General features: G+C 43.0%; 1 protein-coding gene across 2 annotated transcripts in view; it reads right to left on the reverse strand.

The window, feature by feature from the left end:
* The window catches only part of LOC139536848 (junctional adhesion molecule A-like), a 37489-nt gene extending 20066 nt beyond the window's left edge, over nt 1–17423 (reverse strand). The window contains exons 1-4 of one of the 2 annotated variants that reach the window (XM_071337504.1): nt 17125–17423; nt 1717–1779; nt 1458–1574; nt 1118–1258 (exon numbers count right to left, since the gene is read on the reverse strand). In XM_071337504.1, the coding sequence (XP_071193605.1) occupies nt 1118–1258; nt 1458–1574; nt 1717–1779; nt 17125–17176 (373 nt within the window). In that variant the 5' untranslated portion in view covers nt 17177–17423. Of the gene's footprint in view, nt 1–1117; nt 1259–1457; nt 1575–1716; nt 1780–3265; nt 3386–17124 lie in introns of those variants that run through there. The other variant, XM_071337505.1, reaches the window with a different exon arrangement.
* Between the last annotated feature and the right edge of the window lie 3749 nt (nt 17424–21172).

Below are 21172 nucleotides of genomic sequence, written 5' to 3' on the forward strand. Positions count from 1 at the left end.
ATTGAACTCTTTGGACTGGAGGAAACCTGGCACCATCCCTACAGTAAAACATGGTGGTGGCAGCATCATGCTGTGGGGATGCTTTTCAGAGGCAGGGACTGGGAGACTAGTCAGGATCGAGGGAAAGAGGAACTGAGAAAAGTACAGCGAGATCCTTGATGAAAACCTGCTCCAAAGCGCTCAGTACCTCAGACTGGGGTGAATGTTCCAACAGGATAACAACCCTAAGCTAACAGCCAAGACAACGCAGGAGTGGCTTCAGGTCTCTGAATGTCCTTGAGTGGCCCAGCCAGAGCCCAGACTTGAACCCGATCGAACATCTCTGGAGAGACCTGAAAATAGCTATGCAGTGGAGAGGATCTGCAGAGCAGAAATGGGAAAAACTCCCCAAATACAGGTGGACCAAGCTTGTAGCGTCACACCCAAGGCTGTAATCACTGCCAACAAAGGTAGTTCAACAAAGTACAGGGACTGAATACTTAAGTAAATATGATTTCAGTTTAAATGTTTATATAACTTTGTAAAATTCTTAAAACCTCGTTGCTTGTCATTTTGGGTTACTGTGTGTAGATTGATGATAATTTTTTCATCCATTTTAGAATAAGGCTGTAATGTAACAAAATATGGAAAAAGTCAGAGGGTCTGAATACTTTCCAAATGCACTGAACATAATTTCAGTCCATTGTACAAGAGATTATCCAAAATTGAAATATTCCAGGCATTTATATAAATTCCAGTCGTACTTTATCAAAAGTATTTTTAAAGTCAGCTATGATTACCAGGCCTGGTTTCCCAGATTTTTCAGTGTTCTATTGTTTATAGTACTTGTCTTATTTTATCTCCTGTGTATCGTCCATGTAAAAGAACCTGGCTAATTAAGAAGAATATCAACAATACCTTTTTAATTCTATGCGCCATGCATTTTGCTAGCATTTCTGGATCACAACACTGCAGTGTAAGGGGCCTCAAAAAATTTTATGGACTGGATCTTTATATGCAACACTTGGGTCCCGTTTCAGTAATAATGACAAATCAGGCCTTGTTGAGTATCTGATAATCTACAATTTGTATAGGAGTGGTTAAAAAACATGTTAACAGTCCTCTAGATTGTACTTACCTAAAACGGTGAGCTTCACTTTGACCTCCCCAAACTTCTGACTACCAGACACCGCACAATAATACTCCCCATTATCGTTCCGTGTCACGTTAATGAACCTCAGCACCCCATCAAACTTATTGACACGGCCGGCATACGGTGCTGTGAGAGGGAGGAAACGTTATACTGGAGGAATGGCCAGTCACTCATTTGTAGGGATAACAAAAGTGTTCGGGTTTGAATAGAAGAATGGTCTAACCGTTAATGTGGATGAATACAAAAGCAAATAATCGCAAGTCCTACAAATACAAGAGGCCATACGTAATGCATTTCTTTGGAATAAACATGATGATGTACTTACTGGTAGGTTTCCCATCAAAAATGACATGAGTTGTAGAGCCCTTCATATCCTTAAACTTCCACTCAACTCTGGCATTTGCACCAAAGTCAGCAGAGTGAGTGCAGGTAAGATCAGCACCTGTAGAGAACAGTCTGATCAGTTTAAACCACAAAGCTGTGGGACAAACACAATTAAACATTCTCAATATAATATTCTGTATTCCTTCCTTGCAACAGAAAACATGCCAATTGATAGCTCATTTCCATTCTCCACGACTTACCTTCATTTTCTTTAGCCCTCACATCTGCATTGCTGGTTGTGACTGTGAAGGCACAGTCTATACCTGGGGAGAGAGAAGTAGAGAGATCAGAGACATTAAAGATGTGAAATTACTTGAGGGATGCATTGCATCTTTGGTATTCAAACACCAAGTGCTCAAGTCTTAACTCCACCATCTACCATTAACATAAACACCTGCCGAGATGACTGTTTTGGTTTCCGCTGAACTCTAAAGCCTTTAAATTTTAAATCAGGGAGTCATATCAATGACCTGCTCCCCTCTAAAGCCCTAAGAGCATGCCTGGTGATGTGCCAACCAATGGCCTGAAGCACACAGGGTGTGGACTAGGTCTTCACGGGTCTGGGGTAGGAAAAACTGTAGTTGACCCTCTAATCCGGGTCAGGTCCCGTTCTGTGTCCTCGGGTCTATGTAACTACAGCTGATAGGCTATACAGAGCCATGGTTGGGTCTAGGACATTTATTTTTGCACTAAAGTGAATTTATTGACTTAACTTCTTTGAGTAGCTTGGATAAAAAGGTGCCCAGAGTAAACTGCCTGCTACTCAGTCCTAAAAGCTAGAATATGCATGTAATTCGTAGATTTGGATAGAAAACACTCTGAAGCTTCCGCTTAGCGTTTCCACTCACTACCAAATACTGGGGAAGCCCAGTGGCCGCACAGAGTGGATGGATTTGACTACATCCTGCACATTCTCATCGATGAAACATTTTATCTAAATACAGTTCCCCAAACTAGAATCTTATGACCAGAGTGGACAATTTAGCAGACTTTAGCCTTTGCCAAAGTTTGAAAAACAAAAGTGCATTGTTTAGGAGTGCAAAAGCAAATTGAGTGATTGCACACGTGCACTTCAGAGTAGGCGTTCCCCAACTGAAATATGCAGATTTAAGCTACAACGGGACAATTGGATTTCGCAAACTCATGCTTGGATCTGCCCACCTCCTTGCTTATGCTGCCCACTATGACTTATCTGTTCTCAATGGAAATGACAGGCTGTTGTCCATCTTGATTTAGTTATAAAAATCTTTGATTGGGTCTCTGAGGCTACAAGTGAAGACACATCGGGGACACAACTGAGTGCATCCTTATCCAGTTCCGAGGCGCATATTGAAGATATTGGAATAACTGTCCACATGTTATTATTTTTTTCCACCAGCCAACAAGATGAGTAGGGTAACTGTAACCAACACACTTTTGTACATTGTGCTGGTCCGTAATATTGACCTTATTTTAGCGCCCCAAAAACATAATACTTCCAGGTCGACTGTAATATCAATACCATTGTAAAGCACAATTTCTCCCCTTTCAGCAAAATCAACGACGAGACCTTCAAGATGCCCATCTCTGCATGATTGAAGGAAATGAGCTCCTTCGGGTCTTTTAAAAAATGGTAGGTGGGGAAGTGAAACCTACTGTGTGATAGTGAAAGTTGTGGAGAAACTGCTTTTTTCACCCGATCTGTCCAACTTATCACCTCTAAAATGTAAATAAAACAGTATAGAGTTTATTTAATGTGTCAATACATACCCATTTGAAGGTTTGTGTCGAATTTGAATAAGGTTTTTAGGGCGGTGCTAAAGTTCAGAATTAAACAGCGGCTGTCGCAGCTTTTGAAAGTCTTGATAGATTGCAGTGATGACAAAATGAATGCATTCAGCTGTACAATTGACTAGGTATCCCTCTTACCCTGTCCCTTTGTTTTTAATATGCAAGAAAGAAAGGCTACCCCTGGTGGAAAGAGGCTGTAAGGCACAAAATGAGTTGCAAATGTGTGCAGTACGTTACATCGTGACGTGTCACGATGTAACGTACTGCGTCAGAGGGGTCCGTTTTTTTCTTCATCATTTCTCAAATTAGGTATTTACCGTGTCAATCCACGCAGAATCGGAAATAAACACCCCGAATTTTGATGCAACAGTCGCTACAGTCCCATTATTTTTCATTTCAGCCTCATTTGAATGCTGCAGTTGTGCAAATTTGTACAGAATGGGATTAGTCACAGTTACTAGCCCCCCCAAAAAACAATGTCTAATTGCTTTTTGTCTCAAAATTGCAATGGGGATGAAGGTCATGCTAAGAAAAACAAAACATGGAAATAAACAGCTAGGTATTTCATGAAATGTTTTTAGAGCACAACTCATGAGCCCACCTCCTGCACTGCTCACACCTAATCCAGTCCCCACTTGGAACTGAACAGGGGGAGAGATGCCAATTGAAAACCTCTTAAAAATAGCTAGCTATGATTTTTAACCAGGTATGAACAAGTTCTCATTAACAACTGTGACTTGGCCAAGATTAAGAAAAGCGACAAACAGTTACACCTAAATGTAAAGTCAATAAAGTTCTCTCACGTCACCCCGCTCCTCCGCTCTCTCCACTGGCTTCCAGTTGAAGCTCGCATCCGCTACAAGACCATGGTGCTTGCCTACGGAGCTGTGAGGGGAACGGCACCTCCGTACCTTCAGGCTCTGATCAGGCCCTACACCCAAACAAGGGCACTGCGTTCATCCACCTCTGGCCTGCTCGCCTCCCTACCTCTGAGGAAGTACAGTTCCCGCTCAGCCCAGTCAAAACTGTTCGCTGCTCTGGCACCCCAATGGTGGAACAAACTCCCTCACGACTCCAGGTCAGCGGAGTCAATCACCACCTTCCGGAGACACCTGAAACCCCACCTCTTTAAGGAATACCTAGGATAGGATAAAGTAATCCTTCTAACCCCCCCCCCCCCCCCTTAAAAGAGTTAGATGCACTATTGTAAAGTGGTTGTTCCACTGGATATCATAAGGTGAATGCACCAATTTGTAAGTCGCTCTGGATAAGAGCGTCTGCTAAATGACTTAAATGTAAATGTAATGTAAATGTAAATAACACAATAGAAAGACCTTTGTACCGTGTGTGCAAATGTAGAAGAGTATGGAGGTAAGGCAATAAATGGGCCATAGAGGCAAAATAATTACAATTTAGCATTAACACTGGAGTGATAGATGTGCAAGTAGAGTAACTGGTGTGCAAAAGCGCCCTCAAAAAAACAATATTGGGATGAGGTTCTTGGATGGGCTATTTACAGGTACAGTGATAGGTAAGCTGCTCTGACAGCTGATGCGTAATGTTAGTGAGGGAGATATGAGTCTCCAGCTTAAGTGATTTTTGCAATTCGTTCCAGTCACTGGCAGCAGAGAACTGGAAGGAAAGGTAGCCAAAAAGGTGGTGTTGGCTTTGGGGATGACCAGTGAAGTATACCTGCTGGAACGCGTGCTACGGGTGGGTGTTGCTAATGGTGACCAGTGAGCTGAGGTAAGGCAGAGTTTTACCTAGCAAAGACTTATAGATGACCTGGAGCCAGTGGGTTTGGCGACGGATATGTAGCGAGGGCCAGCCAACTAGAGCATACAGGTCGCAGATGGGTAGTATATGGGGCTTTGGTGACAAAACGGGATGGCACTGTGATAGCAAACTGGATGTAGTCTGAGTAGAGTGTTGGAGGCTATTTTGTAAAGGATCGGTAGGTTAATCAGTTTTACGAGGGTATGTTGGCAGCATGAGTGTAGCAGGCTTTGTTGTGAAATAGGAAGCTGATTCTAGACTTAATTTTGGATTGGAGATGCTTAATGTGAGTCTGGAAGAAGAGTTCACAGTCTAACCAGACACCTAGGTATTTGTAGTTATCCACATATTCTAAGTCAGAACCGTCCAGAGTAGTGATGCTAGTCGGGCGGGCGGGTGCAGCCAACAATTGGTTGAAGAGCATGCATTTAGTTTTACTTGTATTTAAGAGCAATTGGAGGCCACGGAAGGAGTAATGTATGGCATTGAAGCTTGTTAAGTGTCCAAATAAGGGCCAGATGTATACAGAATGGTGTCATCTGTGTAAAGGTGGCTCAGAGAATCACCAACAGCGACATCAATTGATATATACAGAGAAAAGAGTCGGCCCGAGAATTAAACCCTGTGACACCCCCATAGAGACTGCCAGAGGTCCGGACAACCGGCCCTCCGATTTGACACACTGAACTCCAGCTGAGAAGTAGTTAGTGAACCAGGTGAGGCAGTCATTGGAGAAACCAAGGCTGTTGTTTCTGCCGATAAGAATGTGGTGATTGACAGAGTCGAAAGCCTTGGGTTATGATATCGTTAAGGACCATGAGCGCGGCTGAGATGCACCCATGACCAGCTGGGAAGATTGCATAGTGGAGAAGGTACGGTCGGATTCAAAATGGTCGGTGATCTGTTAACTTGGCAAGGTCTTGAACAGTTTGGGTCTAGAGTGCCTCCCCCTTTCAAGAGGGGGATGACCGCAGCAGCTTTCCAATCTTTGGGGATCTCAGACGATACGAAAGAGGTTGAACAGGCTAGTAATAGGGGTAACAACAATTTCAGCCGATAATTTTAGAAAGAGAGGGTCCAGATTGTTTAGCCTAGCTGATTTGTAGGGATCCAGATTTTGCAGCTCTTTCAGAACATCAGCTGTCTGGATTTGGGTGAAGGAGAAGCAGGGGGGTCTTGGGCAAGTTTCTGCGGGGGTGCAGAGTTGTTGGCCAGGGTTGGGGTAGCCAGGTGGAAAGCATAGCCAGCCATAGAGAAATGCTTATTGAAATTCTTGATTATCGTGGATTTATCAGTGGTGACAGTGTTTCCTATCCTCAGTGCAGTGGGCAGCTGGGAGGATGTGCTCTTATTCTCCATGGACTTTACAGTGTCCCAAAACGTTTTGCAATTAGTGCTACAGGATACACATTTCTTTTTGAAAAAGCTAGCCGTTGCTTTCCTAACTGACTGAGTATATTGGTTCCTGACTTCCCTGAAAATTTGCATACCACAGCGGTTATTCAAGGCTAATGCAGTAAGCCACAGGATGTTTTGTGCTGGTCAAGGACAGTCAAGTCTAGGATTAACCCAGGGCTATATCTGTTCTTAGTTCTACGTTTTTTGAATGGGGCATGCTTATTTAAGATCATGAGGAAGGCACTTTTAAAGAGCAACCAGGCATCCTCTACTGACGGGATGAGGTCAATATCCTTCCAGGATACCCGAGCCAGGTCGATTAGAAAGGCCTGCTCGCAGAAGGGTTTTAGGGAACGTTTGACTGTGATGAGGGGTGGTCGTTTGACCGCAGACCCATTACGGAAGCAGGCAATGAGGCAGTGATCGCTGAGATCCTGGTTGAAGACAGCAGAGGTGTATTTAGAGGGCAAATTGGTCAGGATGATATCGATGAGGGTGCCCATGGATTTGGGGTTGTACCTGGTGGGTTCATTGATAACTTGTGTGAGATTTAGGGCATCTAGCTTAGATTGTAGGACGCCAGGGTGTTAAGCATATCCCAGTTTAGGTCACCTAACAGTAGGAACTCTGACAGTAGATGGGGGGCAATCAAATCACATATGGTGTCCAGGGCACAGCTGGGGGCTGAGGGTCTATAACAAGCGGCAACGGTGAGAGACTTGTTTCTGGATAGACAGATTTTTAAAAAGGTAGAAGCTCGAATTGTTTGGGCACAGACATGGATATTATGACAGAACATCTCAGATGGCTGGGTAAAATGTCTAAAAGGCTATAAAATAACATTAACTGTAAAGCTATCAGCCCTACCTACCTAGCCCTCACCTTCCGATCTAACAGGTCCCAGACCTGCTCATTGGGATTGAGATCCAGGCTCTTCGCTGGCCATTGCAGATCGCTGACATTCCTGTCTTGCAGGAAATCATACACAGAATGAGCAGTATGGCTGGCGGCATTGTCATGGTGGAGGGTCATGTCAGGATGAGCCCGCAGGAAGGGTACCACATGAGAGAGGAGGATGTTTTACCTGTAACGCATAGCGTTGAGATTGGACTGAGCTTGTTGTCATTATAGGCAATGACGATGTGACACCACCCCAGACCATGACTGACCCTCCACCTCGATAACGCTCATTCCTTCAACGATAAACGCTAATCCAACCCTGGTGAGACAAAACTGTGACTCGTCAGGGAAGAGCACTTTTTGCCAGTCCCGTCTGGTCCAGCGACGGTGGGTTTGTGCCCATAGGCGACGTTGTTGTCGGTGATGTCTGGTGAGGGCCTGCCTTACAACAGGCCTACAAGCCCTCAGTCCAGCCTCTCTCAGCCTATTGCGGACAGTCTGAGCACTGATGGCGGGATTGTGCGTTCCTGGTGTAACTTCACACATTCTACAGTCACAAGACGACTTCAGATGGGCCTATGGCATGTCAAGGGAACTGTAGCCTACCGTTTAGATGGGTTAAATGAAAACTGAAATTCTGGACGACTAAACAGAATAACCTACTATTTTGGGGCAAATTCCTGATGATACTAGTCCCTTGCAAATTGACATCCATGTGTTGAGAGAAAATGTCAGAGTTTCATGTGTTGCTCACAGTTTGAGCAAGAAAACTGATTCGATAAATTGAATGAATGGCCTACATGAACCTACTTTCACAGCGAATGTTTGTTTATACGTTTTGTGGGAATTAATTGATCACCAAATGCATCATTAAAACAATATTGCACCTATGACTTAAATCTAATTTTATTTGTCACATGCGCCGTGAAATGCTTACTTACAAGTCCTTAACCAACAACGCACTTAAGAAAAAAAAATGTTAAAAAAATAAACACAAATAGTTAAAGAGCAGCAGTAAAATGACAGTAGCGAGGCTATATACAGGGGGTACCAGTACAGAGTCAATGTGCAGGGGCACCGGTTAGTTTAGGTAATATGTACAAGGTAGAGACTCGAAATTGAGCTCAGGTGCAACCTGTTCCCATTGATCATCCTTGATATGTTTCTACAACTTGGAGTCCACCAGAGTTCAATTCAATTGATTGGACATTTGGAAAAGCACACACACCTGTCTATATAACAAGGACCCACAGTTGGCAGTGCATGTCAGAGCAAAAACAAAGCCATGAGATCGAAAGCATTGTCTGTAGAGCTCTGAGGCAGGATTGTGTCAAGGCACAGATCTGGGGAAGGGGACCAAAACAGTTCTGCTGTAATGAAGGTCCCCAAAAACAGTGGCATTCATCATTCATAAAATGGAAGAAGTTTTGGAACAACCAAGACTGCCCGGCCTGGCCACCTAGGCCAAACTGAGCAATCGGGGGAGAAGGGAATTGGTCAGGGAGGTGACCAAGTATCCGATCGTCACTGACAGAGCTTCTCTGTGGAGATGGGAGACTCTTCCAGAAGGACAACCATCTCTGAAGCACTCCACAAAATCAGGCCTTTATGGTAGAGTAGACAGACGGAAACCACCCAGTAAAACGCACATGACAGCTCGTTTGGAGTTTGCCAAAAGGCACCTAAAGCAGAAACAAGATTCTCTGGTCTGATGAAATCAAGATTGAACTCTTTGGCCTGAATGCCAAGTGTCACGTGTGGAGGAAACCTGGCACCACCCCTACAGTGAAGCATGGTGGTGGCAGCATCATGCTGTGGGGATGTTTTTCAGCAGCAGGGACTGGGAGACTAGTCAGGACTAGTCAGGGAAAGATGAACTGATTAAAGCCAGAGCCCGACCGAACATCTCTGGAGAGACCTGAAAATAGCTGTGCAGCGACACTCCCCATCCAACCGGACAGAGCTTGAGAGGATCTGCAGAGAAGAAAATGGGAGGAACTCCCCAAATACAGGTGTGCAAAGCTTGTAGCGTCATACCAAAGAAGACCCGATGCGGTCATCACTGCCAAAGGTGCTTCAACAAAGATCTGAGTGAATGGTCTGAATTATGTAAATTCGTTTTTTTTCCTTCAATAAATTTGCAACAATTTCTAAAAACCTGTTTTTGCATTGTCATTATGAGGCATTGTGTAGATTGAGGGGGGGGGGGGAGCAAATGAATCCATTTTAGAATAAGGCTATAAACGTAACAAAATGTGGAAAAAGGGGTCTGAATACTCCGAAAGCACTGTATAAATCGCAATGCAGCATACAACTGAGCTACACGTTTGGAACAAGTTCACCTTCTCATCCATAGCCTAAACACACATATCAAGTTAGCAGTTAAGCTCACATCTGAAGGCATTTAGGACGTCTTCTTCTGCAGATCATTAAAATATCCTAATGATTATGGTCACAAATATTATGGAGACACTACACCAAAGATGGTTTGATATGGTTTAGAAAAACTTGGGAACCAAGCTTGAGTTATCAACTGGACAAAAACCCCTTAGATTCCATCATAACTGTCATTTAAATAGATATTTAATTTATTAATTTTTTTAAAAAGGGGGTACTTTGGAAAATATGTATCCCATCTGAAACATACTTTGGAATAATGGACATTTTGGGGCAATAAATACATAACCAACAGTCTAGTAACACTAGTCCCTTGCGAATAGAGCTACAGCCTTAACTCCTGCAGAAAATGACAAATGTACACATTTCTTTCTGCATCTTGAGAATGCAATGCTCAGTTATAAAATATGTAGAGGTGCGGTCTTCATAAAAGCTGATCGTATTTCACCCATAAAATATGTATTGCTTTATTGTATTTTCTCCCCAGTCCATAAACGTCATTGTTCCACGAAAGATGAGAACTTTACCGATGTAAACTAGATTGACGCATTCTATCAATCTATTACATTCTGTTGAGCAAGGTTTTTTTTTTTCTCTTCAAGGGCAACAGGACAAAGGAGAAGCTACATGTACCTAATTATAGACAAGTTAACTAACAAAGCCAGAAATAAGCAGAAACATAACTACAATCAGGCAAAACAAACTCATGCACCCCCCCATCAAAAAAAATGTGTTATGCAGTCCGTCTGTAGCGCGGGTTGGGTGCGGGCCTCAGATTTAACATATAGTCCATGGTTGTGGAAGGGTTATTAGCCATTGCGGGCAGGTGAACAAACGGCTGACATGCGCACCACTAACAGGGATGTAAACAAATTTGTGCACAGAATGACAGAAATAAGCTTTTTGTGCATACAGTATGTAACATTTGTGATGTTTTATTTCAGATCCTGAACAATTTTTTAAAATAAAAATGGGACCAACACTTCACATGTTGCGTTTATAATTTTGTTCAGTATAGATAATTTGTAGTCATCAACATCGGAGTGATTGCTTCCTGCAAGAGCACAAAACATCTACATTTGTGACCCGTTTCAGGAAGCTAGGAGTATAATAGCTAAGGAGATGAGAAAACACAGGTCTCCGAATTACATCTTCAAACTAAGGGCAACCATGGCATCCGACTGGAGACGCATCCATCCATGATGTATACGGGTAAGACATTCAGATATTACACGTTTCTAATTGACAGAAATTGGTTTAATTTTAAGTTAAAAAGTGCTGTTAGCTAGCTAACGTTAGCTGGCTGGCTGGCTTGCTAACATTACACGTATGATCTTATTATTCAAATCTCAGCCATTTGCTTGGCTAGTTCTAGCCGAATGTTAACATTGATCATGGTAGGTTAGCTACCTGCAGATTCATGCAGTGTATTAATGTAATGAGTTGGGATTATGGTTAATTGTTTAGCTAGCTACATGTCTTAAAAAGACTCCATTAAGAAAGTAACAATTTCGGGTGCGTTCGCAAATTCAGTCTGGCCATCTACTCAGATTTCAGAACACTCGTCTGTGTGCCAGAGCTCAGAATAACTGATGAATTTACGAACGCTCAACACCGGTTGAATATGGCTGGTGTCAGTAAACGTTGGCAAAAAATACAATTTAAATTGTTGCCAGCAGCAGTTAGTCACCAACGCTCTGGATAACATAAAAACACCCTAACCAGCTCTGTTAGGGCGAGTAAAATTGTCAGAGTAGGGTGTTCTCATGTTTCTGGAAGTAGCTAGCAAGCTAGCCAGTGAACGACAGTCAAGCACCCAAGCTGTGACAACGATCGGATCAACCATACTCGTCGGCCAGAGCATTCAGTAGGCCTCTCCGAGAGCGAAACGCTCTAAATTTACAAAAGGACAACCTGACAGCACAGTTAGTCACCAACACTCTGGATAACATTAAAACAGCCTAACCAGCTCTGCTAGGGCAAGTAAATGTTTAGTGAGCTGTTGACTCATTTGTCTGGAAGTAGCTAGCAAGTTAGCTTGACTGCTGTTAGTGAACGCTTGGATCAACCCTCAACTAGATGGGTGGGGCTAAAGCATAAGAGGGTGTGAACAATGCTAAATGGAAGTAGACAAAGGGCTCTCCAATAGTAGTCCCAAAACATTCAAAGGCCATTTTCTCAAAAGTGAGTTTACAAGTTTATCAACTTTTCAAAGCAGAATAACTTTCCCATTGTTCCTCAAATGTAGTGTGTGATACCATTTTGTAGCTCCAAGTCTAATTTTATCCAATGTTAAAAAAGGTTGTTACATAAGACCGTTGAGCCGGTCAGTCACATTAGACATCTTTGAAAATAGTTGGGTAGAGCTTTTTTTTTTTTTCTCAAAAAGCGGTAGTATTTTATTTTGAGACAGGCTTGAATAAGCTTACTTAGTGAGGATCTTAAGGGCCAAGAAATGATCAACCTGCTGAAGTTGAAGAGGCGCTGTAGCCCAGTGTGGTTGGACTACACGCCCCTATCCACAACACTGGGTGGATCATTTCAGATTGTCAGTGATGTGTACACTGTGGGAACTTGAAGCTCTTCACCTTCTCCACTGCAGTCCCGTGAATGTGTATAGGGGCTTGCTCCCTCTTCGGGCTCCTGAAGTCCACGATCAGCTCCTTTGTTTTGTTGACATTGAGGGAGAGGTTATTTATTCTCCTGGCACCATTCCTCAAAAGGCCCTCACCTCCTCCCTTTAGGCCATCTAGTCATTGTTGTTGTCAGGCCTACTACTGTTGTGTCGTCTCCAAACTTAAATGATTGAGTTGGAGGCATGCGTGGCCACACAGTCATGGGTGAACATGGAGTACAGGAGGGGGCTGAGCAAACACCCTTATGGGGCCCCTGTGTTGAGGATCAGCATAGTAAAGGTTGTGTGCAGTGCGATGGCATCCTCTTTGGATCTATTGGGGCGGTATGCAAATTGAAGTGGGTCTAGGGTGTCAGGTAAGGTGGAGGTGATATGATCCTTGACTAGTCGCAAAGCACTTCATGATGACAGAAATGAGTTCTACAAGGCAATAGTCATTTAGTTCAGTTACCTTTGCTTTCTTGGGTACAAGAACAATGGTGGACATATTGAAGCAAGTGGGACAGCAGACTGGGATAGGGAGAGATTGAATATGTACATAAACACTCCAGCCAGCTGGTCTGCGCATGTTCTTAAGACGTGGCTAGGGATGCTATCTGGGCCGGCAGCCTTGCGAGGGTTAACACGTTTAAATGTCTTACTCACGTCGACCACGGAGAAGGAGCCCACAGACCTTGGGAGCAGGGCACGGTTGCGGCACTTATCCAACGCGGGCAAAGAAAGTGTTTAGCTTATCCAGGAGCAAGACTGTCCGCCACGTGGCTGGTTTGACTGACTGCCTTGACTGTCTGTAGACCCTGCCACATACATCATGTCTGAGGCATTGAATTGCGACTCCACTTTCTCTGTAGTGACATTGCCTGTTTGCTTTTACACGGTTTGTATTTTGACCATATTCTAAGTCACCTTGCAGTGGTACATTTTTTAAATATATATTTAACCTTTAATGTGGTGGTTTGCGCTTTAAGTTGAGAAAACAGTCATCTATCCACAGTTTTTGGTTTGGGAAGGTTTTAGTCACAGTGTGAACAACATCCCCTATACACTTCCTGATGAACTCAGTCACCATGTATAGGTCAATGTTATTCTCCGAGGCTACCCGGAACATATCCCAGTCCTCGTGATCAAAACAACCTTGAAGCATGGATTCCGATTGGTCAGACCAGCATTGAATAGACCTTAACATGGCTACTTCCTTTTTGAGTTTGAGCCTATAGGAAGGAAGGAGCCGAATGGAGTCATGATCTGATTTGCCCAAAGGGAGTGCAGGAGAGGGCCTTGTAGCCATGCCAGAAGGGAGTGTAACAATGGTCTTGAGTTGAAGTGTGAGTACTACAGGCAAATGTGTTGATAGAACTTCGTTAGCATTTTCCTCAAATTTGAATTGTTAAAATCCCCAGCTACAATAAATGCAGCCTCAGGATGTGGTTTCCAGTTTGTACAAAGTCCAGTGTAGTTTCTTGAGGACCGTAGTGGTATCAGCTTGGGGGAAATATACACGGCTGTGACTATAACAAAATAATTATCTTAGGAGATAATACGTCGGTATTCTAGGTAAGGTAAACAAATGGACTTGAGTTCCTGTACATTATCACAATCACACCATGAGTAGTTAGTCATGAAACATACACCACTGCTTTTCTTCTTCCCAGAGAGTTCTTTATTCCTGTCTGCGCAATGTACTGAGAACCCAACTGGCTGTATGGACGGGGATAGTAAATCCAGAGAGATCCATGATTCTGTGAAACAGTATGTTATAGTCCCTGATGTCTCTGGAAGGAGATCCTTGCCCTGAGCTCATCTACTTCATTGTCCAGGGACTGAACATTAGCGAGTAATATACTCTGACTTGAAGTCCACTACGATTACACAAAAAAACATTCTGGACTAATGTTTAAAAAAATAATTTTAAAAACTGCAAAATTTCTTAGGCGCTAGAAGCAGAGCTTCCATGTCGGTCGGCGTCATCTTGAGGGAATGTCTGCATGATCAATGCAGCACAAGCAACAATGACAACTATGCTGTTTTCACATTGCTTCTTAATATAAACCCACTAGTGTTCTATAATTACACTAGCTTGTTTCTTACTTCTGCAAACTAGCTTGTCTTTTCTTAACAAGTTGGGCCTAAATTGTGTTAGCGGCTAATGCTAGTCAACTAATAAATGTACTGAGTCTGCACGAACGTAATTAGCTATACAGCCTGATAATGCCAGTGATGGTGTAGACCTAAATCAGCATGTTATTTGTGCTTCTAAATCAAAGAGCAATACGCAACGTATTAATGTTCGCAACATGAATACAATTTTTGCTACCTTAACTGAGAGCAAGAAATACAGAAATGTATGAAAATTGTTTTTGGTTATAGATGAATTGAACATTATAAACTGGGTGGTTCGAGCCCTGACTTCCGTGATATCAGACCACAGGTATGACAAAACATTCATTTGTACTGCTCTAATCACGTTGGTAGACAGTTACTAATAGCAATAAGGCACCTCGTGGGTTTGTGGTATATGGCAAATATACCACAGCTAAGGGCTGTATCCAGGCACTCCGCATTGTGTAAGAACAGCCCTTAGCTGTGATATATCGGCAATAGAATGGAGAAAGTACCATTGAAATCACTTAAAATGTTGCCACCCTAGGTTCACGCAAAACTATTATTCAAAAACAGTCATACCATCAAAAAATGTAAATTACCGTGATATGATATTTTGGCCATATCTCCCAGCCCTAATTCTTTGTAATAGTGGTATGGGAATAATAATGCATTTGATTTTTTGAAGTGGTTTCTTGCATCAAACATTTTCAGCCACCTTCTTGTCTGAAGGGCAAGTGGATAAACAGGTTAATGTCAAGCCCTGCATGTTTGTTTTTTTAAGACTCATGGAATGTAGGCCTACATTGAACACCACACAGTGGCTGCTACTGTAGGCTGAATGATAGCTATTTACATGTTAAAATGTTATGGGATGCATTTTCTCCATTGTTTGATGGTAGGCCTATATTAAGATCAAACAGCCACAGTAGCCTACTTGATCACTGTCTGAGAAACTAACTTAAAAAGTGAGTACAGCCTATGTGCACAGTGAACGCGCACTGGAAGTTGCACAGAAGTCTCACAACATTCAAGTTTGCGCTCAGCAAACCTGAAATTTGCTCAGTGGTGAAAAACAGAGGGAACATTGGTATGGGCCTCATCAGGTACATGGAGGACAGGATAGCTTAGCTCAGTTCTACACACTATTGCATCTGTGAAGTTGTATTAAAAGAGGATATTATATGTCCAGGGTACAGCTTGTACAGTAGAGCTCCCAATGCGCTGCTCAGTTACAAAGCAATCTCAACCTCCATTATCATTTATCAATCTCAACTCATCAGCTTTTATCTGAAGGTAGCAGTGGTGACTGTGTGAACTGAGTGAAAACAGTTTGGTTTGCCCCATTTAGATAAATGGTTTGTCCAGATAAAAGCATGGGAACTAAGTCTACAGTGTGTAAAATGAAACCAGAGAATTGTCTCTTGTTTGCTTGTCGTGTGAGTTTCGGAGGTGGGGAGGCAGAGCTAGGGTTTCCAAGGTAAAGCAATAACCACATAACAGGTGGAAAGTATAGGTCCCCTTGCACTGATTTTATGAATGTTTAAAGGCCTTCTAGACCAATATTTCATTCAACTCTTGAAACTAAGCTAATAGTCCTGAGGGCTGATTTATTTGAAGCTGTGTTGCACTGTCTAAAATGGCAATCTAAAGAGAAGCCTATTAGTTTATTGATCCCAATTTGTTACATTTTTCTATCTCCAACACCTAATTAAAGACATGAATGCACCATAGTAGCCATACTTAAAAAGGGTAAGAATTATTGTTGTGTCCCCAACTCTGAAAAAGTCATCTTCCATTCATTACTCAATGGTTAAGACAGCAAAGTAAACAATTCGGTTGCAGATGAATTCGAAAAACTTGCCTGGAAAACCAAAAAAGTGTTCGGATATTTTTTTAAAGTTCCCTCACAGGAACTCAACAAGCCATAATGTTGAATTCCGGTATACATTCCTGTGGATACTCTCACATTCCTACCGTCAGAAGAACCAACAGCGGTAACAACCGGTAGAGCGTGTTTAAATGTCACTTTTTTCAACATGCTGGCTTGATTTGATTTATTAGGATCCCCATTAGCGAAAGCTAATCTAACTGGGGTCCGACAACGAAAGACAGTACAGGCAAAAGGTAATGAGGAAACTTTTCTGATCCAAAATACATTTTTACCCGAGGTAGAATTCAATGCAATTCAACGTCGAGTTTCCAGGCAATCGAATATCCTTCTCTCCGTAGGGTTTTCAGCGCCCACAGTTGGCTTCGTGTAACTACACTTCCTACAGTTATTTATTTTATTTTTAGTTTACACATATGTGTTCTGATCAAGCTAGACAACTAACGTTAATAAACCCAGGTAGCAGCCTTCATCTTCCCTCAGTATTCTGTAAACAAGCGCTGTAACATTGAGAAGTCCATGTGGGAACACTAACCCTATAAAAAGGTATCAATAAGCAATTTGTTATTTATTACTAATATGAAAGATAAGGTCCTTATGCTTCCAAAAAAACGTAGTTGTAGTTTAGTAATAGTTTTACATTAGTTATAATCATCAAGTTTGTCTTTCCAATACAATATACCGATTGAAACGTAATCTAAAACCAGAAGAGGAGTTTTGATCGACAGAAGGAGCACTCACCTGTTGCATGAAGGAAGACAAACACCGATACCAAGCCGCCGCCGACAAACATATCGGCCACGACAATTGAAGCCCTATTTGTTTTCAAAGCTGGTGAAGTGTCCGATTTCGATAGTCACTTTCAAATCAAAACTTTTCGATTAATCCAAAAATCTATGTATGGTTAAGTAATTGTTGAAACTGTGGCCCACTCCGATTGAAATATCATTTCGAAGAACAAAAACTCGACGCCCTACCGAATGCACCTGTAGAACAGTATGACGAGTCTTCTTTTAACTGCACCTGTAGAAAGGAATGATTCTTCTTCTTCTTTTAACTTTTGTGGCAGACTACACCTATTGGTGTATTGCTGCCACCTATTGTACGGGGTATTGAAACAACAACAAAAATATTCCATTGAGGGACATAATACAAAAATACTCCACTTTTTCAGTGATAATCCAAATCACATCCCTAAACAGGCTCAGGGGCCTGTGTGGACGGGAACATTCGACAGGATTCCTTATTTTGCCTCTGCTGTAAATGTCTACATACACTTGACACATGTCCCAATAGTTTACATTATCATACTGCAAGGGTTTGGGCACAAAGGCTCTTACATGATATCTCACATCACCCAAATGTACGTATGACGGGAGAGACTCTTCTTCAAATAACAAAATAAAGCATGACCATACGGGTCAGTCGGTGTGCACCAACCACTGCCTCTGCTTCTTCAGTTATATCCTCTGCACTCACTTCTGCACCACCTTGATAGGCGCCCTGCTTCGCAGATCCACATACGACACGTTCCAATCCGATATCTTTTTCAGGTGCAAAGCGTGCTCCTTCTACTCCTCGGACATACAACATTTGAAAGAATCTTGTTATTTTCACTTACGCCACCTCATCTAACGCATCTATAATTTTCATTGAGACTTCAAACGGATCTCCCAGGTATCTTGATCGATCAAACACCCTCACTCTGACTAAAAAAGAGTCAGAACTAGGCTTGGATTTACTAGACTCCACGACCACTGTAATCCAATCCTTCTCACTCTCATCTCCACTCGACACACCATCAATTTCAAACAAAACATCCACCTCCGCCATCTTCTGCCCAGTGGTATGATTGGTCTTCCTCCAAAGTAGTCCTAAAACCCAGAAATAAGTTCCCCGTACTCATGATTCTTGTTAGTTCCTGTTTTCTAGTTCTCCTGTGTTTTCGACCATTCAGTCTTGACAGAACTCAGAGAAAAGGGGAACGGGGAATGGGAAAAACTTAAATTGCACTATCATGTAACCCTGCACCTACACACTATCCCCCAAAACCCACCACCCCTTTCCACTACTTGGCCCTAAACGATCCTACACCAGACCGTCGACCTGGGAGGATGGAACCCCTTCTCTCAAAACTTCCTGTAGATCTTCTGCACTAAAATCTCTCACACCCAAATATGTATCTGTTGCTGCAACTACCACATCTATCTTCTGTGATTTCCACTCCATCAGTGCAGTGCAGTTGATTATCATAGCTATAAATGCAAGAAATCCAACCTTACTAAAACTCATCCTCTATGGCTCTCTCTCTTCAGGCATAGGAATACTCACTGGGGGGCTTCCAGTCAACTCACTCACACTTGGGCTATCCTCTACTCTCTTCACTGTCTCAGCATAGAAAAGTTTCTGCCCTACTCGAACTCTGTCAATCTCAACTTGTCTTTCTCTCACAGGGCACTTCTGATCCCCAGCTGCATGGGCACCCCCACAGTTGACACACGGTGCTTTCTCCAGCCCAAATGTACACTCTCTCTGACTATGCCCTCCTGCACATTTCTCACATCGTAGGATCATTTCTCACATCGTGTCCAAATCCTTGGCACCTAAAGCACCAAAGCGGGTTTGTAACATAGGCCCTCACAGAATAGCAAATAAAACTTAACCCAAAGATTATGGATATACTGACAAGATACATGTCTCTCCGCCCTAACAATGGGAGTCGTTGTCCACAAAACCGCACAGTGGGCTGTCTAGCTCCCGCCTATCCTTTCTTTGAATTGGAGGATACATCTCATTATTGTAATCCTTTTTAAAATATTGACATCAACTGCCTGTTTTCAATGGAGAGAGATACTACACTACTAACCTCATGCCATGAATATGCATAACCATCTCGAGACAACTCTGATATAAAGTGTTTATTCTCAAAGTTGCAGGGATGTCACGTGTCCTACTTATATCAGTGCACTCATAACAATTTAAGCATAACAAAACTTCTATTCGATCAAACAAACCTCACGTAGCAAATAAGTCACCCTCTCATTGACCTCCATACAAACACTCCTTGCTTGGGGGGCAAAATAGCAGAAAAAACGCCACCTGCTGGATTTTTAGCCGATTTGGGACTATTTCTTCCTCTCTGCCTGACCTGACTTTATCAGGAATAAACTCTGTCAAAACTCAACAAGACAGACAGGGTATTCTCAATCTCGCCATTGCCACTGGGTCTACGTCTCACCAAACGACAAGCGTCACAAACACTGTGACGTAGGTCCATGAGGTGGTTTGATTAATCTCGCCCGGGCGCCCGTGTAGGCTTGTTTTGTATTGGCTGAAAGTTGATTGCATTCGATGTTGAACTGGGCCGCCTCCCGGGGGTGAGCCAGGTGCCCCGTTCAAAGCCCACGGCGAAGTCTGCTCAAAACAAAAGTGACGCAATTAAGCAAGTGTAGTAATCACTAGGATTCTGTTTCCCATGCAAAAGAAATTGCTTTTGATAAAAACGCTTTATCTGCCTTCCCAATGAAAACTAATTAGACAATTCTAACATTGATTTTATGAAAAATAGATGTATGTTTCTGGACGATGCATCAGGCTGCTTTGTTGACAAAATGACCGAGTGGTGCAGATTACTGTTCGATTTGAGAAGGGCGTGCCTCCCTCCCTCCCTGCTTTCGACCAATGATGTGACATTATGCCCGGTGGCCCGCTGGTCAGCATAATCAAATCCGCCCAGCATAAAGCCGGCTATTGGTTTATTTGAATAAGCAGTTGAACTTGTTTAGAGTATTTACAGTATATTCTTTATACTGACATACAGCCTTTGAAGTATAGCCTATGTGGTATAAAAAAATAAAAAATAAGTCTTGAATTGTGCAATAATTGAAATGTGTTTTTGTTCTACCTTATTTTAGTTTTAGTATTACATATATTGGTTACTGCATTGTTGGGTTTAAAGCTAGCAAGAAAGGCATTTCACTGTACTTGTGCACATTACATTAAAAGTTTAAACTTATGTAACGGATGTGAAATGGCTAGCTAGTTAGCGGGTACGCGCTAATAGCGTTTCAATCAGTTACGTCACTTGCTCTGAAACCTAGAAGTAGTGTTTCCCCTTGCTCTGCAAGGGCCGCGGCTTTTGTGGAGCGATGGGTAACGATGCTTCGTGGGCGACCGTTGTTGATGTGTGCAGAAGGTCCCTGGTTCGCGCCCGTGTCGGGGCGAGGGGACGTACTAAAGTTATACTGTTACATTGGTGCCGTGACCCGGATCACTGGTTGCTGCGGAAAAAGGAGGTTGAAAGGGGGGTGAGTGTAACGGATGTGAAATGGCTAGCTAGTTAGCGGGTACGCGCTAATAGCGTTTCAATCAGTTACGTCACTTGCTCTGAAACCTAGAAGTAGTGTTTCCCCTTGCTCTGCAAGGGCCGCGGCTTTTGTGGAGCGATGGGTAACGATGCTTCGTGGGCGACCGTTGTTGATGTGTGCAGAAGGTCCCTGGTTCGCGCCCGTGTCGGGGCGAGGGGACGTACTAAAGTTATACTGTTACATTGGTGCCGTGACCCGGATCACTGGTTGCTGCGGAAAAAGGAGGTTGAAAGGGGGGTGAGTGTAACGGATGTGAAATGGCTAGCTAGTTAGCGGGTACGCGCTTATAGCTTTTCAATCAGTTACGTCACTTGCTCTGAAACCTAGAAGTAGTGTTTCCCCTTGCCCTGCAAGGGCCGTGGCTTTTGTGGAGCGATGGGTAACGATGCTTCGTGGGTGACCGTTGTTGATGTGTGCAGAGG

This window comes from Salvelinus alpinus, chromosome 13 (assembly GCF_045679555.1).
Source record: "Salvelinus alpinus chromosome 13, SLU_Salpinus.1, whole genome shotgun sequence".
Taxonomy (NCBI): Eukaryota; Metazoa; Chordata; class Actinopteri; order Salmoniformes; family Salmonidae; genus Salvelinus; species Salvelinus alpinus.